Source organism: Aspergillus mulundensis (genome assembly GCF_003369625.1).
Source record: "Aspergillus mulundensis strain DSM 5745 chromosome Unknown scaffold_1, whole genome shotgun sequence".
NCBI classification, from domain to species: domain Eukaryota; kingdom Fungi; phylum Ascomycota; class Eurotiomycetes; order Eurotiales; family Aspergillaceae; genus Aspergillus; species Aspergillus mulundensis.
The window spans coordinates 1,434,244-1,458,605 of NW_020797889.1; the positions used below are offsets into that span (position 1 = coordinate 1,434,244).

Consider the following 24,362-nt stretch of genomic DNA (forward strand, 5'->3'; position numbering starts at 1 on the left):
ACATACTGTCTGTCCTACCTACTAAACACCCGGTGTACACTGAAATTCTCCCATGTACCGTACTCTCATCCAATTCCAGCATAATTAGATGAATCATCATAGCTTGTACCACACTACATCACAGTCCTCGTCGGTTTTGACATTTCAACTGCTTATCAATCAGTATGAGTGATGCTGAGTAATGATGCTAGTCTAGAATCGTTCGTGGGCCGGATACTCTGTAAGGATGAGGCAAAGAGGGGGATATCACGCAATTGGTAGAATTAGAAAAATACTAAGCTTGAATTGGCTTGAACTTGGTCGTCTGTGTGTTGCTCCGTATCAATAAATGTTGTCTCGGAGCGGCTAGTAAATGATAGCGTCATCCACCGCCGAAGCTCGCACCTCCGGCTTCCCCGCCAACTTTTTCTCAGCCTGCAGATTCCCCCTCCTCCCCCTCTTTAATCCCTCCGCCGCCCGTCCATAATCCCTCTCCATGCTTCCTCGTTACTCACTTCGGTCATTCACTGCCCAAGCGTCGAAGACTCGGCTCACCCGTTCGTCTATCGTCCGTCCTTCTCCGATCACTCAACCTTCCCGAGCATACGGAGGTTACGGCATTGCCACTCCTGTCAACATACACCTGAAGAGAGGTGTCCTGGCTTCTCAATCTCTCTCAGCTACATCTATTTCTACTGGATCACGTCTCGCCTCACTCACAAGACACTTCTCATCTACCTCACCAGCATCATCGTCGAGCAATATGCCTCCGGTGGAGACCAAGCAGTATGACTATATCGTGTTAGGTGGTGGAAGTGGTGGCAGCGGTAGTGGACGGAGAGCTGCCGGTTGGTACGGGGCGAAGACATTGATCGTGGAAAGTGGACGCGCTGGCGGTACTTGCGTCAATGTTGGGTATGGAAAAGCTTGATTCCGTTGATTGGGCGCAATCGCTGATTGATGTTTATATTAGCTGTGTCCCCAAGAAGATGACATGGAACTTTGCGTCCATTTCCGAAGCAGTCGAGGCTGGCCGTCACTACGGTTACGATCTTCCCGAACACGTCGACGTCAACTACAATCACTTTAAGAAAATCCGCGACTCCACGATTGAGCGGTTGAACGGGATCTACGAGAAGAACTGGGGCAATGAAGGCATTGACCTTGTGCACGGCCGGGCCCGGTTCGTCGAGAAGAAGACCATTGAAGTCACCAACCAGGATGGCACCAAGACACGGTATACTGCGCCGCACATTCTGATCGCGACCGGTGGCCGGCCTAGCCTGCCGCCGAACATCAAGGGTTCCGAGCACGGTATCAGCAGCGATGGATTCTTCGAGATCGAAGAGCTCCCACCTAAGATCGCTGTTGTCGGTGCTGGATACATCGCCGTCGAGCTGGCAGGTGTCATGGGTACGGTCGGCGTCGAGACACACATGTTCATCCGTGGCGAGACCTTCTTGCGCAAATTCGACCCGATGATCCAGAAGACCATGACTGAGCGATACGAGGCCGTCGGCATCAAGGTCCACAAGAAGCACCCCGGTATCAAGGAGGTCCAACTCCTTCGCGACGGCAAGGGCAAGGACAAGCTCCTCAAGCTGATCATGAACGATGGGTCAGAGATGGAGGTCAACGAACTCCTATGGGCCATTGGCCGCGTCCCCGAGGTCGAGGACCTAGACCTTGAGATCCCGGGCGTGAAGCTTAACGAAAACGGACACGTCGTCGTCGACGAATACCAGAACAGCAGCGTCGAGGGCATCTACGCCATCGGCGACGTCACAGGCCAGGCCGAACTAACCCCTGGTACGTTCTTTCCCACTTAACCTGTCCAATCCACATCTAAAGACGTATTCATACTGATGTATAACCGTAGTCGCCATCGCTGCCGGCCGCCAACTCGGAAACCGTCTCTTCGGCGGGCCCGAATTCAAGAACGCCAAGCTCTCCTACGACAACATTCCCACCGTCGTTTTCTCCCACCCCGAAGTTGGCACCGTCGGCCTCACCGAGCCGCAAGCCCGCGAGAAGTTTGGCGACGAGAACGTTAAGGTCTATCACACCCGTTTCCCCGCCATGTACTACCACGTCTTTCCGCCCGAGGAGAAGGCCAAGAACCCGACTGAGTTCAAGATGGTTGTTGCGGGGCCTGAGGAGAAGGTTGTTGGCCTGCACCTCCTCGGTTTGGGTGTTGGGGAGATGACGCAGGGCTTTGGCGTTGCGGTGAAGATGGGTGCTACGAAGAAGGACTTTGACAGCTGTGTTGCTATTCATCCTACTAGTGCCGAGGAGCTTGTTACACTGCGGTAGATGGGTTGAGCTCTGTCCGATATAGATGGTATAAATAAAGGATCTAATACTGAAGATTGAGCCGAATTTGTTGATAATTTAATTGGAAGTATATATTTGGGTATCTCGTACATCTGCTTGTAGCTAAACTGATAGAAAAAAAAAACTGATAGGCAAGGAAATGAGCTAGAAACGAATGTGGTCGCATCTCAAGTATAAGAGCGTAGATGTTGAATCCGCGGTACATGACATGGGAGACTCAGAATGTCACACCGCGTACAAATCACGCTATGTTTGCGAGAAGTTGGATGAGCTTTAGATATGTCCCATACCACCAGGGCATGACACAGCATATTTCAGACTAATCGTCAACTTGTGACTTATGACTTATGACTTGAGAAAAATCTGAGCAACCCGGCAATCAGATTGGCGTCTCAACCAGTAATATGAAACCGAGGCGCAAGGCATAGGGTACTTGTTACCCAGCCCCGCGTATGTAGTAGCTTGTATCTCAGGTTGTGCAACATGACGTGCATGTACCGCGTAAGCACGCCTGTCGCCCAAACAACCTCGGAGTCCCGTTGAGATGGGTTCGTGTCACCATCATGCATAATCGGGCGAGTTGGGCGCCGAGCGCAGGCGCTGGTAGGCTGTTGTTGTATTAAGAATGGCGTGGCGATAGTCCATCAATCATACTTCTTTGTCGGTATAGATGTGTATGTATGCGTAGAGAGGAAGGTTGAGGGGCGACGTGGGAGATGTTGATTCGGTCGACTATCGGGATTTGAGTCTCCAGGGATAATCCCATGTCGGGGAATATTGCAGCTGTGTGTCGAAAGTCTGAGCGTAGAGAAAAGCAATTGATGCGGTCCTTCCTTTTGTCTTGCTGATATTCGTTGCAATGCGACAGTCACCGCCTTTTGAGGAGCCTCGGCACTTGTTGAACCTCCCCGCACAGACTAGTTGACACAGATCATGACGGCAAACGAGATCAGACAGAAGCAGAGCGGGATGTAGACTTTGTTGTTCTCAGAGGGTTCTGGATCGGAGATTGGGAGGGCGGAGGAGACGAGGGAGAGTGTGGCGGGCGAGGCGGCGCGAGAGATACAGACACTGTGAGACCGCGAGGACGGCATGGACTTCGAGGCCATGGTGAGTGGTTTCGCTTGGTTTGAAGGAGTGTGTTGCATAATCAGTGCATATCTAGATTGAAGAGAGGTAAGATGAAAAGACAGTTGTTGTTGAGAGGGGAGTGTGTACAAAAGGCGGGGGGTCATCAGGTGCCTGATGCCGGGGCAGATCATTCCACGTTGATTTGTTGAAACAGTTGAACTGCCGGCCAGTCGGCCAATCGCCGTTGCCAGCGTCGTCACTCCCTCAACAAGACTGTTTTGGGAAGGCGGTTAGTCATCAAGGATTCAGGGAGTTAGTGTCAGACACGAAGGCAGAATCAGGCATCAACATTCAACAGCCCTGCCACTCATTAATAATCTCAACTGGAGTTGATTAAGTCAACTCCAAGGGTTTAACCATCGAACCTTGCAGAAGGCAGAGACTCGAGAGTTGGAAGTGAGACCACTGCTCGTGATGAACTTTTCTGGCTCGGGCTCAGCTCAGCCTCCTTGGCCGGCGTTGTATTCCATTTCGGTCTCTCAAGTGGAATCAATGATCCATCATATGAGCCGCTTGTCTCTGCCTGTACCAGAGGTTCTCAGTCCTATTCTTAGACTCATTTCGCCGGGCAAACTGGTTCTAGTAGTGAAAAGAGTAGGCAGCTGCAGAGATGATTCAGGGCTTTGTCATGGCTGCAAAATTAATGGAAAATATTGGTTTTCCTCTTGGGCTTGCGAGGAGGCTCGGCGAAACCTCCGGCCGATACCACTTTAGCCCTTACCTTCGAGTTCCTGCATATTCTCTTATCTGTGGATACGTCCAATTTTTACTTTAATGAAGTATCAATGTTGGCTGAGACATCAAATTTCTTGACAAATATAACCTTTCTTTGTTGAGTCACTATTCCGTCAGTAAGTGCGAGGTTGGCATCGACTCCATCGAGGAGTAGTCGGTTACGCCATGCTGACAATCATGATTGCAGCATCCCAGAAAATCTGCGACAATTGTCAGACAGATCAACTGCAAATCATCATTCCCTCCCAGGCTGACCGAGTGAATTCAAGAAAGGCAGTGGTGGAACCACGCGATGGGGCGTTTTCTACCCGTGCACGAACAAAGCTCTTCCTCCACAAGCATGACTATGGAACTTTGGCACCCGCTAGCGAGACTTCGGCGCAGGACGGGGCGTACATCCAGTACTCTAGCCCTTCATGAGGCGCCTAACCTGAAACTAGACACTATAGTGATTGGACAGGGTCCAGTATAGAATAATCGAGAGGGATGCAAGCTCATCCGTTGCGTCTGGGTTCGGGGATTTTCTGATCGATGCGGCTATAATTTCCACAGGTGACCGCCTCGACCGCAGTATTGAGCTCCCATTCTCCGGCCTCGTGCACACTGCAACTAAACTGGTTGTGCTCGGCATAAGAGCCCGTTCGGACTAAGACTCTTAGCGTTTTCCCCGGGTTGTTCGCTAGCGATCATCCCGGCCTGTTGTTTCCACTCACTCGAATCCACTCTTCCACATGCGGACGAACCATCACGGACCTCGCCTAGAGGACCCTAGTATAGTATGATGTCTTAGACTGGGTCTGACTCCAGCCCCTCCACCGACAGATCGTTGGTCAGAGGCTCCATCAGCTGTCGCTCCTTCAATCACATTGTTGATTCAATTCAGATTTTGTGGCCAGTGACCACTCTGGCACTCAGCCCTCAGACACAACCCTGGAGGCTGGCGCCACTCTATTTATTACCGCTGAATTCGTTCATTCACTAAATCACACCCCGGAGTGTAACCAGGGGCACAGCCGTTTTGCCTCCAATGACATCCCTGACTCGAGATTGCCCTCGCTGGCGGCCCGAGGAACCTTCTGTGGTGGTTGGTCGTATCAAAGAGACTCTTTGGTGTTGACTCTTTGAGGGGAAGTATTTAGTGTGACTGCATGATCCTCAGAGAGGCTTTGAGCCTCTCGTATATTATTCACCTTGACTCCCCGCTTGTCTTCTCCGTAGCAACGACAACCTTCTCCTCTTGTCCTTCACTTTATCTTTGCCTTTTGCTTTTTCCGTCGGTGGACTCCTAGCCTCCGCTTTTTCTGGGGCAGACTCTCTTTCGATCGCGCCAGCTGAAAGCTTCCTTTCAAGGATCCTTTCATAAATAGAATTGGGTCCCCCATTTCTGGACTACTCGTTTCCTCTCTCTTGTCAAGAACTGCCACCACGCTCAATCATGCATCTCAAATACGCTGCTGCACTGGTCTCAGTGCTTCCCGTCGCTCTCGCCCAGACGTTCACTGACTGCAACCCTCTGGAGAGTAAGTGAATTTCCTGTTTGATTGTTTCTCTTGTCAATCGAGGACTAACACAGTGTAACAGAGACCTGCGATCCAAACCCTGGCCTGAACAGCAAGTCTTTCTCTTCCGACTTCACGCAGGGCGAATCTGCCTTGAATGGTTGGATCAAAGCTGCTGGCGATGTCAGTTTCGGCCCTGATGGTGCCGAGTTCACTGTCGCAAAGAAGGGCGATGCGCCTACCATCGATACCGATTTCTACTTTTTCTTTGGCAAGGCTGAGGTGGTGATGAAGGCCGCACCCGGTGTTGGTATCGTTAGCAGCATTGTCCTCGAGTCAGATGTTCTCGATGAAGTCGACTGGGTACGTCTCATATTTGCTTTTTCTTTGTCATTTGCATTGTAACAAAAGCAAACATTTCATTGTTACCTGCATGTGCGTCCACCCACGTGAAAACCCTTCTGACTAGGATTGTGTTATGCAGGAGACTCTTGGAGGCGACACCACCCAGGTTCAGACCAACTATTTCGGCAAGGGCGATACCACCACTTACGATCGTGGCACCTTTGAGGCTATCGCTACTCCCCAGGAGATCTTCCACACCTACACTGTCACTTGGTCGCCCGATGCGATCTCCTGGATCATTGACGGTACTACCGTTAGGACCCTGAACTATGCCGACGCCCAGGGGGGAAGCCGCTTCCCCCAAACCCCTGCCCGCCTGAGACTCGGCATCTGGGCTGGTGGTGATTCTGACAACGCTCCCGGCACCATTGAATGGGCTGGTGGTCAGACTGACTACAACGCCGGTCCCTTCACCATGTACGTCAAGTCCGTTTCTATCGAGAACACCTACCCCGGCAGCGAGTACACCTATACCGACAACTCGGGTGACTGGCAGAGCATCGATATCGACAACTCCAAGCCTCCTGCTGTGTCGACCACCAAGACGACCAGCACTACCAGCACCACCGTGGCCACCTCGTCCACCGACAAGCCCCAGACGGAGACGGGTACCTCCTCTACCACCGAGACGACCACGACCACCACCACCACCACCGACTCCGAAACCTCAACTGAGACCGACACCCCGGCCTCGACCACAACCTCGACCACCACCAGCTCCGAGTCCGAGCCTGCCTCTCCCACCGCAACTGAAACCGGCTCTGGTTCTGGTTCTGGCTCCGACTCCGGTGCTGGTGCTGGTGCTGGATCTGATTCTGGCTCTGACTCCGGCTCTGGATCCTCCACCCCTTCAGCCTCCGGAAGCGCAACTCCCACTTCCGGCGGAGGCACGGAGGATCCCCAGTTCACGGGCGCTGCCTCATCCATGACCCGCTCTGCTGGCGGACTCTTCACAGTCCTCGGCATGATGGCCGCCATGCTTCAGCTGTAATTTACTTTTTTCGCGTTATGATTTCGAAGACACTGCACATACTTCTGATGTAAATACGATACATCTCACTGATTTGGTTGACCCTTTACGAAGCGAGCAATGATCTTGTAGCTTTTTTTGCTCACCCTGTTGTTGATCTGACATTCTTGGTTCAGGTTGCATACCCTTATCTCGATGGATCTTGTTATGAAACACCCCCACTTTTAATCTTCCTGCCATGGCCTGTCACTTGATGTCTGTTTTGTGCATCAGGTTATGACTGGGCGAAGTCAATTTTTCTTGTCTTTCTTTGATGCAACCTCATGTGAACCAGAACGCTTAGATGCTACAAAGACGCTACAAGAAGGTACATGCTACCTAGATAATAACGAAAGAATAAACAACCCCGTTACTTTGAATCCTTTGAATACCGTTAAGCACCTCGAAGCAACAAATAATGCATATGTAGATGGTCAACAAGAACGCCAAAGTCCTAGCCAAAAGTCCGTGGGTATCAAATCTGATTCTCGTATTGAATCTTCGTCATCATGGTATGTCGTGAATCCATGAAAGTCCATGCATAGCTCAATGGGTGATGTTTCTTTTGTTTTGCAAAGATTGCTGTAGCTGCTTCGATAGATTCCTTGCTAGGCCAGCAACGGGACGATGGTGGCTCGTGGCTTCCTGAAAGATTTGTGATAGGGTGAGTTTTAGAGAGGGAGCAGATGTATCCTCGCTGTTGCTGTCGTCCGGTTCTTCGCTCCCACGCGTGCAGAGAAATGAAGGGAGTGTGACACTGGGAGGAACAATGGCGTCTACAAAAGCTACGAGTCGACTGGAGGAGTCTTTGGTGCCTGGATGCTTTGTTTCACGATTGACGATGCTCTCGATCGATTCGAGGTGGTCATCGAGCGTGGCGAGATCAGCGGCAAGGGAGTCAGCTTTGGAGCGCATGCGTGCCATAAGCTGGTTAACGTAGTTCTCACGACGTAGCATCTGGGTAGACAGACGGGCATCGTTGGCGAAGGAAGATCGAGACTCGGTCGGTGCCGAGCTCGGTTTCAGATCGCCTGCTGCGACGAGACTATCGACTGCAGATTGGAGGTCCACCTTGAGGGAGTCAAATTTCCATGCCGCGAGGCGGATAGCGCGCCAACAGCTCTCAAATTCCAGATTCAGCTCGTGCTTTGTTCCTGGTTGCGCCAGCCTTAATTCTTGTTCGACTGTGCGGAGTTGAGACTCTGTCTGCTTCAAGGAAATGTTGAGCGGGGCCATTTCATGCAGGGTCGCATTGAAAAGGAATTCCAGGCGTGCCTGAGATGACGAAACTGCTTCCGTCTGAGGCGTTTGGCTGTCTGTATGCGCGCTGAAAGGCGAATGATAGGGTAAGACACATCTGGCTGGATATAGTCGCGAAATTGCATCTATGGAGCACAAGGTTTGGTACTGCTGCACGAGTTCGGGAAGTATGAGTAAATGCGAGATTGTAGCGAGAAGGATGATGTTGATTATGGTGCGGATTGGTGTTTCGAATAATGTACGATAAGACCCAGTTTGATTTGTGCAGGTCGTGGTCGAATCGGCGTCCTTGGTTGGGGTCTCGGGGGTCGTCTTTGCCCTGGCGGGCTCGGCAGAGTTTTGATGTCTTCTCCTGAGGCTTGAACTTTCTTTCTTTGTTCGCAAATTCGGTGCAACCCATGATGCTTCGGCGATAGGCGTCTCATATATTGAGGGCATAATCAAGTCTGGTCCTGGCACGGACGAGGTAGTCGACTCGGATCCATGTTCATGTTCAGATTGTTTGACAGTTTGAGTCTGTTTCGGGGTCTCCGGAGGGCTCTTGACTTTTGTATCCTCATTCACAGTGTTGACTGAAGGTACCACCCATGATTCCCCCAGAACTGAGGCAGACATCGAGTTAGCGCTGAGTTTCTGTCGGCGATATCAAGCTTTAGGCGCGAACGTCGCGCTGTATAAAACACTTTGCTTGGTTCTGGTCAAATAGCACAGCTAGTATAGTGCGTAGTAGAAGATACGATACGTGGTTTAGGGTAAACAGGTGTACATGTGCTAGAGCAGTTGGTAGGTAGATCTTGAAGAACACAAAGCGTTTTATACTGTGTCGATCTACGCTGGCGGGGAAGAAAACAAGCGGCACCACTAGTCCTGATTGGGCCATCACGGGATTACGGAGGTCGGCGACTCGCCGATCCATCAAATAATTTGCGATCAATGGAAGACTTCTTCGCTCTTTTTCAAATCAACATGCGCCGATTATCTCCGTTACTACGACATTCAATACCATTCAAGAGGCCTGGCGGCTATCGATATCCGCCAACCAGGATCCAATGGCTCTCATCGACGTCTCTACGGCGATGCTCATGCTCTGACCAACAACCACAGCAACAGCCCCCCGAAAATCAAGCTGCATCCTCGGCCGACTATCGCGCTCTAGGAACAGCTCAAGACCTCTTCACCACATCTATCTACAGTCCCGGATCACCTCTATTCCTTCCGAACGGCACTCATATCATCAACAAGCTTATCTCTTTCCTCCGTACACAATACCTCCAGTATGGGTTTCGCGAGGTCCTGACGCCGACAATCTACAAGCAATCGCTCTGGGAGGTTTCAGGCCACTGGAAAAATTACAAAGATGACATGTACGAAGTACGCGGGCGTGGGGCCCTGGGAGATACAGAGGGGGATGCTGGGGAGGACGAGTCCTACGGGCTAAAACCGATGAACTGCCCGGGACATTGCTTGCTTTTCAAGTCACAGAACCATTCATACCGCGAGCTTCCTATACGTTATGCCGACTTTAGTCCGCTACACCGAAACGAGGTTTCTGGTTCGTTGAGCGGCCTCACGCGTGTTCGGCGATTCCACCAAGATGACGGTCACATCTTTTGTCGACCGCAACAAATCAAGGGGGAAATCAAATCCGCGCTTGGATTCGTCGACTTGGTGATGTCAACATTTGGATTAGGGCCATATCGATTGGTCCTGTCGACAAGGCCTGAGAAGGATTTCATCGGCGATCTTCAGCTGTGGGACAGTGCGGAAGCTCAGCTGCGCGAAGCTCTAGATCAAACTGGAAAGGAGTGGGCGATTAACGAAGGCGATGGTGCATTTTACGGGCCCAAGATTGATATTCAGCTACAGGATCAAGCTGGAAAGTATCATCAGTTGTCTACTATTCAGCTGGACATGAACCTGCCTCGGCGGTTCGAACTGGAGTACCAAGTCGCGGAAGGGGAGGAAGACTATAACCCGGATACACCCGGAAGAGCAACGCCCGTCATGATTCACCGGGCTAACTTTGGCTCTCTGGAGCGTTTCCTCGCCTTGCTCATTGAGCAATACTCCGGCCGCTGGCCGTTCTGGCTATCTCCTCGGCAAGGCATTATTTTGACAGTAAACCAGGACGATGCTGTTGTAAACCAGGCGCACGAAGCTGCGGCAAAGATCTCCGGATTTAAAGCTCTCGACCAAAGCGCGGCCGATGGAATCCCTAAGCCTCTGTCAGCTACAGACTCCACGTTTATGATCGATGTCGATGCGAGCCCGCAGACGCTCAGCAAGAAGATCCAGAGGGCCAAGCAGATGAAATATAATCTCGTTTTTGTCCTCGGCCCGAAGGATTTAGCAGAGTCTCGGATCACTGTTGATGTTACGGGCCAGCTGAACAGCAAACCTGACCGGAGTGCCGAGACGCTGCGGGCAGTGCTAGCCAAACAGGTCGGGGAGAAAGCTCTGCAGAAACCACGAGCGATTGCATTGCCGGTTGACCAAGTTCATAATTTACTGGTGCAGCTGGACAAGCACTTTGTATGATACAGTATCGATAGACCTAGGAGTGGTGGGTTTGTACAGTATAGTCATGTAGTCACCGAGTAATGCGTGAGGTCGGAGCCGGTGACGAAAGTGATTGTCAATAATTGTCGGACTGGGGATACCTGAAGGCTCCCAGAGTACACAGCCAGTGATGCTAAATTTGACGATGATTTAGGCCCATCGTGAGGACGTTGATTCGCCGATCGTTGAGATTGCCCGAAAAAGCGTGGGATGAAGAAAGTCTGGCTCGCCCTCCAGCTCTTTCTCCAGGAGTCCAGTTCCAGTTCAGGTTCCACTCTCCAGCTCCCCCGCCTTGCTGCGATCAGTGCGATGTCGCTCAGCCTCCGATGAGGGGGATCGAACTGTCAGAATTCGACTTTGGGATCTCTTGGACTCGCGATTTTTCGGAGTGCAGAGCCTCCGATTATAACTACTGAGCTGGGCTCGGTCCGACCTCCTCCCTCCTTTCCCTGATCTCGTCTTCATGGCCCTCTCAACTTCTTTTTCATGGTCAGAGAAACCAAATCATCGGCCATGGCCGACGCGCCATCAAAGCCCAATCCGTCCCGCAAAAGTGCCTTTTCGTGCGAGGGTTGTCGCAAGCGCAAAGTGGGTTTTCTTCTTTCTTCCGCCCTGTTTATCTGCTCGGACAGATCCCGAAGTGGTGTCCCCTGTCGCTTACCGGCAATTTGTCACTAGGTAAAATGCAACGGAGCCAGCCCATCCTGTTCGCGATGTGCTGCGCGAGGGACCCCCTGCGTCTATAGCTTGTGAGTTGGAGTCCTTTCCGAATCTTAGATCGGCTTCCCATTCTTGGTGGCTTGCCCTGCATAATTGGGGACAATCTATCCTCGGACGCCTGCCGATCTCTTTTATAGCACTTACTGATGTTTGGTGCTTTAGAGCTCCTACTTTAGCTTATACAAAGCAATTAGAGAGGCGAGTGGCAGAGCTAGAAGATGCTCTGTCAAAACACTGCAGCCAGCAGACCCCAGATGCTGCCGCAGGAACACCCTCATCTGCCGCCTCGACGAACGAAGCCAGCCTGAAGTCTACGGTTTCAAATCGTAAAGACGATGAGGCCGACGATGACCAGGATCTGTCGAGGGACTTTGAAGGGCTCAAAGTCGAACATGATGGCCGAGTTTCCTTCCATGGACCAACGAGTTTGTTTCAACTGCCAAGCGGTGCATTGAATCCCGCTATATCAAACTCCCAGCTTGCCGAGCAAGCGGTCAATCGTAAAGAGAGACTCGTCAACAATGCATGGCGCGAGAGAGCGATCGAGCAGATGGCTACCATGCCTGTACGTTGTCGGGCCATTACCCTTACGACCGCTGTCAACTGATCAATATTCGGACCAGGAGCCCTTCCAATACCTTCTTGATTCTCACTGGTGCTGGATTCAGCCACTGTTCAATTTTGTTTACAGACCGGCATTTACTCGTATGCAACGCCCTGGCCTACACCCCATAAAGTGATGCTGATTTGTATGCTACAAGGCGATATGAAACTCAACGGCCCTTACTATTCTGACGCTCTGCTCCACGCAATTCTCTCGCATTCTGTTCGGTGGTGCAAAACTGAGCCTAGGATCAGTCCTCTTTTGGAGCAATATGAGGGTGGGGCCGTATTTTGGCATCGTGCTGTGTCAGGGCTTCATGACTCGCTAAGAGACGGCCATGTGGATATACCTACTATACAAACCATGCTCCTCCTTAGTGCACGTGAATGTGGGCAGGGAAACAGAACCCAGGCATGGCTATATAGTGGGATGGCATTTCGAATGCTAGATGACCTGGGCATCACAATCGACAGCCGCAAGTACTCGGACTCCGCCCAGCTAAGCGATGAGGATATCGAGATCCGGAATCGTCTTTTCTGGAGTTGTTACTTCTGGGACAAAATGATGTCTTTGTACTTCGGCAGGTCTCCGACATTACAAAGCTCGCAAGGTTGCCCTCCCCGCACGATTCTGGACGATACATCTGAGTCCGAGCCCTGGACCCCCCACGGGGTTGTTTTTCCCGACGGTTCCCAATACCCTCCAACCCAGGCCCACTCCACCTCTTGTTTCATAGAGATGTGTGGATTGATGGAAATTCTGAATCAGATTCTGGTTCATATCTACGACCACAGCCGCCAGATCTCCGAGGCAGAGTTTCATAGTTGCGTTCGCGAACAGTCCCGCAACCTCGGTGGATGGTGGGACAATTTGCCCGAACATTTGAAACTCGTCCCAACAGATCTACCTCCATACTCTCCTCCCAGCCATGTTGTAACGTTAAAGTAGGCTTGCCCTGATCCTACCGTTTTCTACGGAGACTGACGTGATGTTGTAGCTGCCTCTATCACACTATCAACATCCTGACCCACCGGCCAATTCTCTGTTCGAAATGGAGCCGCGAGGCGTACGACAAAAGCCACTTAGTCCATTGCATGACGTCCGCAACTGCCATTCTTTCCATATTTTCGATGTACCGACGCACATTTGGGGAAAGCCACATCGTGCTCTCAATCGCCTATAGCGTGTATACGGCCGCGTCGATCTTCCTCCTTGAGATCCAGGCGCTGAAACACGCGGCTCCGGGCACTCTGGATAAATTGAAAATCTGCATCTTTGCCTTAGAGGGAGTTAGAGTTTCTAGTCCTGGTATGCTTCTCGAAATCATTGAAATGTTCGCTTTAGACTAACCATATATTCATATAGTAATTACCACCGCATTGAGTCTCATATACCAAGAAATTCAGCGTCTGCGCGTTGATCACAATATTCCCCTTTCAATCCCACAACAGAACGCACCGCAACCTCAATTATTACAACAACCGTCCGCAGCACATCATCATTCTCCCGCTGAGCAATATCCTCTAAATGGTATACCACCAACGACTCATCGCGTCTCCACACATCATAGAACCTCTTCCACAATATCCTATGCGGACGTCGATACTGGCGCATCTGGCGGTCAATTCTACCCATACCAATCATCTCTCCATGCATCGGAGTTTGAGGCAGCCCATCGTGGCCTTCCGCAAGTCGCAGTGACGCACGATCTGCGCGGGTTACCGGACACTTTGATGTCTTTAGAAAATCCCGCTTCGTACGAGATTACTCCCGAGGTATTTGAGGCATTTTCGTACGCGGAGCCCATCACCACAAACATGACGCCTGCGGAGGGATATGGATGGGTTGGCCGGTCTTGAGAGGTTGTTAATTTAGGTATGCAAACATTATTGCGCATTATATGTAGATATGTCATATGTATAAGTTAACGGGGTATATAGCAAGTTCATGACCATATAATTAAAAGATCAGCACAGGGTTAACAAACAGCAAAATGGTGCGGAACGCCAAAACCAAGTCAGGCTTTAAGGACCAACCCGCTCACCCTCTTTAGGCTGAACTCGAGCTCGCCACCTGAGATACCACGGTCCCTCGAAGAGCTCTCCCATCCGCTCAATATCAACCCCCTTAGTCTCTGGCATCCAGATGCCAAGAACAATTAGACCAACGAAGCAGATGATGGCCCAAAACAGGTACGCGCCCCAGTCATGCAGCGAGACAAACATGTTTGGCGTCACGCGCACAACAGCAAACTGGAAGAACCAGTGCAGTGACATGCTCACGGCGTAACTGACATTGCGAATGCGCGTGGGGAAAATTTCTGTCCCGTAGAGGTAAGGGATTGTGCAAAGGCCGACGGACCAGCCGACGGCGTAGATAAAAATAGATGCAATGGCTGCGTTGGACGCGGGTTCGTTTATGGGCTTCGAATCATCGACTGGACGGAGGACGCCCATGTAACAGGCTAAGTAGACATGAGCTGCCAATTGAAGTGTCAAGCCAAGGAGAGCGCAACGACGACGGCCTATGTAGTCGATTAAACCCCATGTAAAGGCCATGGTGAAGACAAGCTTGACGATTCCATAGGCGCCTGAGGAGATGAGGGATGTGGCGTTTCCTGTGACGCCGGCGGACTCGAAGATGGTGGAAACGTAGTATGTGATACCGTTGCCGCCGGTCCATTGAGAGATCGTCTGCATGGCGATTAGGAGCCAGAAACGTTGGCGGTAGTTGGGGTTCGTTTGAGTTTCTTTGAGAGCTGTCCAGTTGGAGGCGGAGGAAAGAGTGTCGGCTCTGAGGCGTGTTTGGGTGGTTATGAGGTTGAACTCATCCTCAATTTCGGGGGAGGATATGTCCGTTCCGCGAAGGCGGGCGAGGACATTACGTCCTTGATCAAGGCGATATTGCGAAATGAGGTAGCGGGGGGTCTCGGGAATTACGAACGAGGCGCCGAAGGCGATTCCGACAGGTATTAGAGGGATAGATTGCACCAGGCGGTACTGGATCCGTGTTGGAGACATGTGAACTTTTGCGCCGTAGTTGATGAAGAAACCTTGTTACGAGTCAGAATAGAGCATTGTTCATGTGTTCAGGAGCTTCTTACCAAGAGCTAGCACTGTCAGCAGGACAACCATATAGATACTGACAATCAGGCCTCGCGTACGCGTGGGCGCTGAGAACAATCAGCTACGTTTTCTCCTTCCAGGTACACTTCACGAACCGATCTCAGACAAGTATAGTGGCGTCGCGACGGTCAACGCCCCAGCGCCGAGTCCAGCCCAAATCCTAGCAAACAGCAACAGGCCATAGATTCCGGAGGCAAACACCTGGATGAAGGTGCCCGACATCCATACTACACAGGCCAATCGCCATGACCGCAGTCTACCCAGCCGGTCATTCAAGTCCAGAGATATCAAAGCACCCAGTGCCGCGCCCAAGACATTGAAGGATGTTATATTCGCCGTGCGGTTCGCTAATCCAGTCTCGTCGTTCGTCCAGTTCGATTCGAGGAGGTTGAAGTCGGTTTTAAAGGAGTCCAAGCGCACAGAGGCGCTGTATCCACCTTCATCGTAGCCTAGAGACTTCAAATATTAGTACGCAATTTGACGAAAAGTAACGGAATAGAAGATGTAAACCTTTAGGGATACTGCCACAAGCAATGACGAGGATCACAAACGCGTAGAAGGGAGGGGTGGTCCACCGCGACCTGTCCAACTCCAACCGCCTCATCGCGGGAGACTGCCGACGGGGCGGGGCCACAATATTCTGTCTCGGGCTGATTCCGCAACTCTCAGACCGAAATTTGACATTCGAAATTCGGCAGAGGGATCGGGAGGATCATGAGGTGTCAACACGGAGGGCCCGAGGGATGTGGGATGAGGAAGATCTTCAAGCAAGACGCTGCTCGGTCAACTTCCGAACGGTAGTCTTTCTCCCAGTCACGCTCATCGGCAATTGCTTTCGTCGAGAAATTATTCATCTACCAAGAAGCGATGCCCTGAAAGTTACAATCCCATCAAAATCGCGAGAATAACCTGACCCTGAGGTATGTTGATTGAGCTTTGGGATCGATTGGACTTCTCCTGATGGATCCACAGCCTCCACTCTCTCATCATCGGGCCCATCCTGCTGAACCAGGCACAGCATCGGATCAAAAACCTTCATCAAGCAACAAATGCCGAGTTGTCGACTCTGAAATAATCAAACAACATGAGAACCTGAGAAGAGAACTGCACTGTGCAAGTCATGTCGCCAACTGACATTGAGCCAAGCTTTGTTTTTATTCCCGACGCGCTATCCTCGTCCTCCGTGATTCGTTAATCACTCTCAATCTTTGAACCTGGGTGTCCATTACCTTGGAGGCCAGAAACTCTTTGAATATAGTGTGCCGAAGATCATCATAGCGCAGCCGTGCGAAACACAGGCACCTCAGCTCTCACAATGATAGTGCGACACTGCTTTTCAACGGCATTGCCGACGCTTCGAACCACTTGGGCTCCTGCGTGGACGCGCATCAAACCGGGATTAGACCTCTATAGACAATCCAAGGCGTTTCTGGGCACTGAATCATCCATGAGGCTGACAAAACCCAAACCATTAAGAGAATGGATCCCATCTGGATCTTGGGATAGTCATATGCACGTCACGGACAAAAAATACCCAGTCGTCGAAGGGGCACCATACTTTAGCAAACCAGATCAGAAACTCGACGACGCAATGGCATTCGAGTCATCTCTTAGAATTCAGAACATCGTCCTGGTTCAACCTTCGATTTACGGTACTAACAACTCATGTCTTCTCGAAGCCCTTCGGCACATTGGACCTTATCACGGGCGAGGCGTGGTGGATATAGACCCGCTCGAGACAAAACGGCCAACGTTGAGAAAATGGCACGCACTGGGTGTGCGCGGCGTACGAGTGAACTTCATGTCCAAAGGGATGACACCATCTCATCAACAACTAGACAATGCGCTCTCAAAACGAGCAGAACTCATTCGAGAGCTGGGCTGGATGATTCAGATCCACACACCCATGAGCACGATGTCACACTTGGAAGACATCATTCCAAAACTCGGCGTCAAAGTCTGCATCGACCATTTTGGATGTCCTGATCTCCCCAAAGTGGACTGGGAGCAGGGGCAATATTTCGACCCGTACCTCTTACGGGGTTTCCCGTCACTAATGGCTCTACTCCATCGGGGAAATACGTGGGTGAAAGTCTCCGCACCATATCGCTTCAGCAAGGATATAAATCTTCGAGATATTGACGTCATGGCTCGCGAGTTCATACGCGAGGTGCCTCACCGGGTGTTATATGCTACAGACTGGCCTCACACTAGATTCCGCAACATTGATATTGAACCATTTACAGAGATGATTCTACGACGGTGTGGCTCGTGGGCCGTAGCGAAGAGAGTGTTTCGATACAATGCGGAGGACTTGATGAATTGTCGTCTCGATATCTAGTCGTCTCAACCTTCAAACCTGATGCTCAAAAGACGACCAAGCTTGCCAACTTTTCGCTCCTGCCATTCACGGTGGCAGTTCACGAGGCTTCCCCTACGTCAACTCCAGCACCAACCTCAGTTGTGCAAATAACCTCCGGTCCCTACACGACCATTCATCAGCCGGGTTCTCCTCCTTCAATACGAATACCATAGCAGAGGCACTCACAATGTCATAACAGCATTTTGGCGTCCCACCCAACGCGCAAGTCTTCACGAAGTCGCCATTCGAGAGACATCAATGCCTACCAACAGTCCCATTAGCATCCATCATCGAGTAGTTTAAACACGTGCACGCTCCCTTCAACAAGGGAAGACGAGAGAAGACATAGAATATATGAAATGGTACACAGAATACACGCACAATTAGCACCCTCGAACGAAACCTTCGAGTCACGCGCGGGAACAAACTCCTCACAGCAGTATGGGACCTGGAGGGACTTTGCGTCCGAAGCTAGAGGGCAGAACCAGGGTCGACCAGCGAGTGTTGGGCCGGCTAGAGAGAAGGAAAGGAGACAGAGGCTGAGAAGAAGAGATGCATGGTTGCTGTTTTGGATCTGGTGGTCTCAAGTATATGATGATTATCGGATATTGAGGGGATTTGGTAGATAAACTGAAGCAACCTAACTTAGGAATGAATTAGAAGAGGGGATAGGGCCTCGGGACAGCCACCTTAATCAGAGACTGGATCTTATAATTTCAACGATATAGATGGCTAGTTGCGTCAAAAAATGGCAGGCACATGTAAACGGGGGTAAAGGGAAGGTCCCTCAGCCCTGGGACGTACTTTATCTTTTGCATTCCTGATATGCTTGGGCCTTGGACAGCAGCTTCAACAGCATATTACATAAGTTCAAACAACCGTGATTGCCACGTGTGTCTTTATGCAGATTTAATTCTAGGCTGAGAGGTCTGTATAGAGGTAGGTATAATATTGCTCCTTCTAGATAGTCTACCCAAGAAAGCACATGCATAACATCAACCGTGAGACATGGTTCAAATATGCCTTTGCTAAGACATCAAGCTAGTTTCACCCTTGTAGGCGCAGTAAGTTCCAAACCGGTTTTAGTAACCTGCTTCTGCGCCCCAGCCACGGTAGTCTCCTGACCAAGCAAGACAACGCTCTCAATGCTAACAGGGGCATCACGAATAAACTGCCCCTTAATGTCCAGAACGCCACCGCGGTATTCGAAGTCGATGTTCGCAGTCTCGGTCTGCTCCAGGGAGTCTCCGTCGTCCAAATACAGGCTTCCCGAGGCAGTCCCGTCTGTCCCTGGGGCGATGATGAGCTGGAAGCCTTTCTTGCGCAGCTCGGTGGTTGTCATGGCGCCGGAAGAGCGGATGGGGATCACGTTGCCGCCACGGATGTGAATGGGGATGTGAGTGATGTTGATATTGGACAAGGTGATATTGGCGCCCTGACCTTGCACCGTGGCCCCGGTGTACCAATCGTAAAAGATATCCTTAGGGAAGTATGCGTTGACGGAGGTGGAGTTTTCCTCAGTGACGGGAGAGATGAGGAGGGCGTCGCCGTAGAAGAACTGCAGGTCGGTGGCGAAGGTATTTTTGTCCTCCGGGTACAGGTAGAATAGAGGTTGCAGGAAGGGCTCGCCGGTCTCGCTTTGGCGGTGGTAGGCAGTGTATATGTAGTCAAGGAGTTGGTACCGGATGTTGATGGCCTTGGTTGCGGATTCGGTCACGGTCTCCCAGAGGTAGTATTCCTGGGGGATGCCGCCGATCTCGTTGTGGTTGCGGTAGAAGGTGTAGAAGGCTCCAAGGGAGGCCCAGCGGGCACACAGCTCTTCTGTGGTGTTTGAGCCAAAGCCGCAGACATCAGCTCCTACCATAGGGATCTGGAACATCGAGGCGAAGGCTAGGATCTGGGCGATGGAAGTTCGATACAATTCCCATGTGCTGAGATTATCACCGAGCCTGTGGAGTGTTAGCACTGGGTCAGATCTTTAGGCAGGGATTTACGAACCAGTGTCCAACGTGTGCTCCGGCGCCTGCAAATGTGCTACGAGTGATGATCAAAGGTCTAACGTCGGGACGACGTTGCTGCATTGCAATGCGAGAGGCCGAGCTCATCACTAAACCATGGGTCAGACAGAGAAGCATTTAAATCAACAGCTGACTTACTGGTTCCATAAAGGTTGTGGGTATCGTATTCCACATAACCCCCGGCGTGACCGATGTTGGTTTGGATGGTTTTCTGGCTGAGAGGTCCAGCCTCGTTCTGAATTGAGTACGGCGGGCTAAGAAGATTGCGGTCAGGCAGTCCAAGCTTATCGTCATGGACTCTCTTGGCAAATCTCTTCAACGAAGCTGGCTGGAAGTCGGCAGGGAACCCGGGTAGAGTCCGAGGGTTACTGGGCCGGACAGCGGGTGGTGCGGGTGGGAGATCATTCTCAATAGAGTATCTTTCCGGATCGGTGCAGGGGAATGTACACATATTCGCGGCCTCATTCATGTCAATCCATAGGCCATCAATGTCGATACCTGTTTCAGCATCGAAGAACTTGTTGAACTCCCCGTTCCAGTATTCTTGAATATCAGGATGGAACCAGTCGGGGTAGACTGTTACGCCTGGCCACACAGCACCTGGACGTGCGTTAGCTTTTAATACCAGTGAAAAATGGTCGTCTTGTTTGGGCGTGTATACCTTGGTATAGACTGCCGTTCTGTGTCTTGAGGAAGATGTCCTGCTCAACTCCCCTATGATAACCGGGGTTGTCTATTGATCTGTCAATGTCGGTTCCAATATTAAATTTCATAAGAGCTTACCGCTCGCGCTCACAGCGGGATCAACCATGACGATATAATGTTGATCATGGTCATGGAGGTAATCCACAAGCTCACGCATCTTTTCTAGAGGGAACCTCTCAGGGTCGAGAGTGAACACCCTTCTCAGTTCCATGTAGTCAATGTCGGTCCACATGGTTTCTAGGGGAATTCCGGCCTGGCTGTAGTTGTACACCACCTCAGCCAATTGGTAAACATCACGATAGCCATATTTGCATTGGTGGAACTAGGAATTGTCAGCGGCTGTGATCATCTCAATTTTGTTGGTCCTGGTGCGACTGTTCCAGGAATGAGAACCTACGCCAAATGTCCAGTAGCTCTGCATGGCAGGAAGTCCAACGACCTCCGCGTATTGAACACTGGCTTCCTTGGGGGTGGAGCCGCTGAAGAAGTAGAAATCAAAGACGCCTCCAAGGATATTGTACTCGAGGTACTGCTTGCCATCCAGCGTCTTGTTGATCTTGATGTCCATACCGTTCGAGTTTGCCAGGAAGACACCATGGGTGCCAGCACTACCGCGATGATCGTAATAAACAGGGTGGGTACCGTACAGATTAGTGTGACTCGGTAGGCCGTATGCGTCGCGATTCCATAGCGTGCGGGTGTAATTGTTTGTTTCCAATCGGAGGGAGTCAGTGTGTTCTCCGAGGCCATATAGATATGGGTCATTCGGTAGCCAGGTGCGAATATTCAGATACTGCGATTGGAAGACCAGGTCGGATCCAGAGGTATCAAAAAGCACTTCTTCTCCCCTGGTCACTGTAAATGAGAATGGCTCTTCCACATAGTTGAACTTCAGAGTAGAGTCCTTCTGAGTGCCGTTGCCACTGCCTACACGCGGTAGAACTGACTCAGGGACTTGATACACTTGTTCATTCGCATCGTAAATCATAACATGCAGACGTTCGTCTAGAGGCGTATTAATATGAGTTAACAGTTATTTATTCTCGCCAACACTCACCTGTCTGGTACTCGACTAGAAGCTTCAGGTCCTTCAAATCGGTGCCATATGAGTCGCAAGGTTTACCCGCGAGGGTCAGGTCCGCGGTCAAGGTATGACCGTTCTCATGCACATGTGACGCTTTATATCCAGGGCAGCTTTGACTGCTTGCCCTAGGCCCGATGACGGCTGCGCCAACGACTGGCAAGAGAAGCAAGAACCCCAGCATGTTGAGAATCGGAGATGAGCTGAAATCCAAATCAACTGTGGGAGATCACCACTGCTTAAATAAAGGCAGCCAGATGGCAGGAGGGACTCGAAAGCACGGCCGATGAGCGCGGCGGTCCAAACCGATTACCCCGTACACCGTATGCCGGAGCGCGACAGGTATGGGAAAGAAGCTCGCATCGGCATGGTCCCGGATATTGATCGGACTCGTTACGGTAAGCAAGGGATTCGGGCTGAAGACCCGCCCCGACAAGGCTCCGGAAGTTCGTTCCCCATATTTGTGTGGGCTGCTGGAGGTTCGGACCATGGTTGTCACCATTCGCAGTGTTGCAGCGACGAGCGAAGCCATGGCCATTGCAATTCATGACGATTTCCCCCGCTTTGTGGGGAGTCTGGAGCTCGGTCAAATATCGGGGATCGTACCAGTAACGGGCCTCCAAGCCGATAGTCTGCAGATCTTCGTCCTTAGTGCTGTAACATACCACCACTTAATGGATATTATTCGGACGAGTTGAATGCCAATACTCAACAAGCAAACGCCCAGGGGGCCTAAATGTTCTCCCGGGCCAGGGTCAGGCACGAGAAAGCCTGGGAAAACTCCGGACAATAGGACCATCGCCGCTCAACTTGGAAGCTTTGCCGAGGCGATATCAACAGTGACTTCATACTCCTCCATAGGTTATGCGGAGTAAGTGAAGGTAGGCAGATAGATGTGCGTCATACCGTTTCTTTTACTGAATTTGGGTTACTGTCCCGAATCTCCAGGGAAGAGCAGTGGACACGTCGGATACCGTATCTGTCTGCACAACTTCTCATATATTGCGGCAAGGTGCTCAGATGTGCAGTGACTCAATTGCGTATCAATAATAATACTGAGTATGTTCTCCGAAGGTCGCCACAGCGCAGAGCAGGGTGACAAAGAGTTGAAGGAAAGAGGAAAGAGGAGAAGCCCACATGCATCTGTCGGGAACCTTGGGGAACGGACGTCCCCGACTCGACCGCTCATACCAGACATATATGGTCAGTCAGAAGAAAATAGAGCAAACAAGGATTTCTACCCTAATCTCTATATTGTCTCATTGAGACCTGCATACATCTCTAGGGAAATGGTCATAAAACATCACAAGATTATCATCGCAATGCACGAATAAGCCACCATACGCCGTTGGACAAAAGTGAACCCAGCAAGCATAGCCAAGGCGACTCGCCTCTCAAACGCCCTCGATATTTCTCCATCATGGGACCGATGCGGATTAAACTTTCTGGCCAGCGGAAGCTGCCTCAACATCAGCAGCCGAGCTCATGATCTGGACCTTAATGGCTCCTGTTTTAGGGTTCGCCGCCGTCTCAAAAGCCTTGAGCGCGTCTTCAAGTGCATAACGATGGGTAACGAGCTTCTTCAGGGGGATCACGCCGTTCTTGACAAGACGAATCGCTCGAGGCCAGGTGTTGCAGTACCGGTACTGATATTGAAGATCGATCTCCTGGGTGCTCAGGCGCATAAAGGGGATCTTCATCTCGTTCTTGCCAACACCAATAACAAACACCTTACCACCGAACTTGACGCTCCAGATGGCAGAAGCGACACTGCTTTCGACTCCGGTACATTCCAGGGCAAGACGAGGCCTCAAAGCGTCGGTGCCGGCCCCGTGGCCGTCGTTGAACACGTTGACGATGCCCTCTGCTGTCTCTTCCGCGGAAAGACCAATCTCTACCTTGTATGTGCGGACCTCGGGGACGAGCTCTTTCGCGAACTTCAAGCGACCCTCGTCAATATCGGTGATGACGAGAGGGGTTGCGCCGGCAGCGCGCGCGCTGAGCAGAGTGATGAGACCGATAGGACCGGCGCCAGTGATCAAACAAGGGTCGCCCAGACGGAGACCGCTGCGCTCGACAGCAGCGAGAGACACGCTGAGCGGTTCCAGCAGAGCGCCATCCTCATAGCTCATGTCGCCTATCTTGTGGCACCAGATCGCGGGGTGATTGACATAACGCCGCAGTAGGCCATCCACAGGGGGAGTTGAAAGAAAGGCGACTCTCTCACAGCCATTGTAGCGACCAGTCAGGCAAGGCTCGCATGCATTGCAGATAACGTTGGGCTCGATCGCAACTCGGTCTCCAACTTGGAGGTGTGTGACATCCGGGGCGACCGCAATAACGTCTCCAGCCGACTCGTGACCCAGAATATGGTCCCCCGTAACGATCATGGGACCAATGCATCCTGCATGCCAGAAGTGCACGTCGGATCTGTGTTGGAGAGCCGGTTGTCAGTCTGGCCAATGCAAACTCGACACGACGTCGGGTATCTGAGCAACTTACCCGCAAATGCCAGTACTCCGCACCTGGACGGTCACTTCTCCGGGCTTGAGACTTTCACCACTCTTCACCTGCTCAAGGGTCGGCGTGGCATCTGCCACCCACAGGTCATGCTTGGGGTTGGTGAAAATGCCAATGTTTGGCTTCTCGAGAGCGGTCGCAGTGGCCATGATGTTTTGTTAATTGAGTTGGCAAGCAAAAGGCGATGATGCGAAGACCAAGCGAAAGGAGCAGAAGAGGGTGAAAGAGTCAAGATTCGGGGATCAATGTCGGGGTACAACCAGCTTTAATACCTGCCCCTCCATGTTATACGGGTGTTAATTTTCCACGACACCAA

At 51.3% G+C, this 24,362-nt stretch overlaps 9 protein-coding genes across 9 annotated transcripts; 5 read left to right on the forward strand and 4 right to left on the reverse strand.

Moving 5' to 3' along the window:
* Positions 1–742: 742 nt before the first annotated feature.
* On the forward strand, positions 743–2,292 carry glr1 (glutathione-disulfide reductase GLR1; the record flags this gene model as incomplete). The annotated part of the gene is made up of 3 exons (XM_026743998.1): positions 743–894; positions 953–1,788; positions 1,859–2,292. 3 exons carry the CDS (start codon positions 743–745, stop codon positions 2,290–2,292), a joined length of 1,422 nt encoding a protein of 473 aa, XP_026607161.1.
* A 3,322-nt stretch (positions 2,293–5,614) lies between these two features.
* On the forward strand, positions 5,615–7,074 carry DSM5745_01983 (glycoside hydrolase family 16 protein; the record flags this gene model as incomplete). The annotated part of the gene is made up of 3 exons (XM_026743999.1): positions 5,615–5,699; positions 5,761–6,041; positions 6,163–7,074. The coding sequence occupies 3 exons, from the start codon at positions 5,615–5,617 to the stop codon at positions 7,072–7,074; spliced, it is 1,278 nt and encodes a 425-aa protein (XP_026607162.1).
* Positions 7,075–7,638: 564 nt separating this feature from the next.
* DSM5745_01984 (uncharacterized protein) lies at positions 7,639–8,967 on the reverse strand (the record flags this gene model as incomplete). Its single annotated transcript, XM_026744000.1, has 1 exon — positions 7,639–8,967. The coding sequence occupies one exon, from the start codon at positions 8,965–8,967 to the stop codon at positions 7,639–7,641; it is 1,329 nt and encodes a 442-aa protein (XP_026607163.1).
* A 351-nt stretch (positions 8,968–9,318) lies between these two features.
* DSM5745_01985 (threonine--tRNA ligase MST1) lies at positions 9,319–10,890 on the forward strand (the record flags this gene model as incomplete). The annotated part of the gene is made up of 1 exon (XM_026744001.1): positions 9,319–10,890. The coding sequence occupies one exon, from the start codon at positions 9,319–9,321 to the stop codon at positions 10,888–10,890; it is 1,572 nt and encodes a 523-aa protein (XP_026607164.1).
* A 534-nt stretch (positions 10,891–11,424) lies between these two features.
* On the forward strand, positions 11,425–14,094 carry DSM5745_01986 (putative C6 transcription factor; the record flags this gene model as incomplete). The annotated part of the gene is made up of 6 exons (XM_026744002.1): positions 11,425–11,474; positions 11,794–12,196; positions 12,255–12,336; positions 12,393–13,179; positions 13,233–13,543; positions 13,601–14,094. 6 exons carry the CDS (start codon positions 11,425–11,427, stop codon positions 14,092–14,094), a joined length of 2,127 nt encoding a protein of 708 aa, XP_026607165.1.
* A 165-nt stretch (positions 14,095–14,259) lies between these two features.
* Positions 14,260–15,964, reverse strand: DSM5745_01987 (putative MFS quinate transporter; the record flags this gene model as incomplete). The annotated part of the gene is made up of 4 exons (XM_026744003.1): positions 14,260–15,287; positions 15,339–15,407; positions 15,456–15,809; positions 15,871–15,964. The coding sequence occupies 4 exons, from the start codon at positions 15,962–15,964 to the stop codon at positions 14,260–14,262; spliced, it is 1,545 nt and encodes a 514-aa protein (XP_026607166.1).
* Positions 15,965–16,675: 711 nt separating this feature from the next.
* On the forward strand, positions 16,676–17,701 carry DSM5745_01988 (putative TIM barrel metal-dependent hydrolase; the record flags this gene model as incomplete). The annotated part of the gene is made up of 1 exon (XM_026744004.1): positions 16,676–17,701. One exon carries the CDS (start codon positions 16,676–16,678, stop codon positions 17,699–17,701), a length of 1,026 nt encoding a protein of 341 aa, XP_026607167.1.
* Positions 17,702–18,758: 1,057 nt separating this feature from the next.
* agdC (putative alpha-glucosidase) lies at positions 18,759–21,710 on the reverse strand (the record flags this gene model as incomplete). Its single annotated transcript, XM_026744005.1, has 7 exons — positions 18,759–19,671; positions 19,721–19,829; positions 19,879–20,340; positions 20,402–20,473; positions 20,524–20,767; positions 20,843–21,450; positions 21,503–21,710. The coding sequence occupies 7 exons, from the start codon at positions 21,708–21,710 to the stop codon at positions 18,759–18,761; spliced, it is 2,616 nt and encodes an 871-aa protein (XP_026607168.1).
* A 1,252-nt stretch (positions 21,711–22,962) lies between these two features.
* On the reverse strand, positions 22,963–24,195 carry DSM5745_01990 (NAD(P)-dependent alcohol dehydrogenase; the record flags this gene model as incomplete). Its single annotated transcript, XM_026744006.1, has 2 exons — positions 22,963–23,956; positions 24,029–24,195. 2 exons carry the CDS (start codon positions 24,193–24,195, stop codon positions 22,963–22,965), a joined length of 1,161 nt encoding a protein of 386 aa, XP_026607169.1.
* Positions 24,196–24,362: the final 167 nt, after the last annotated feature.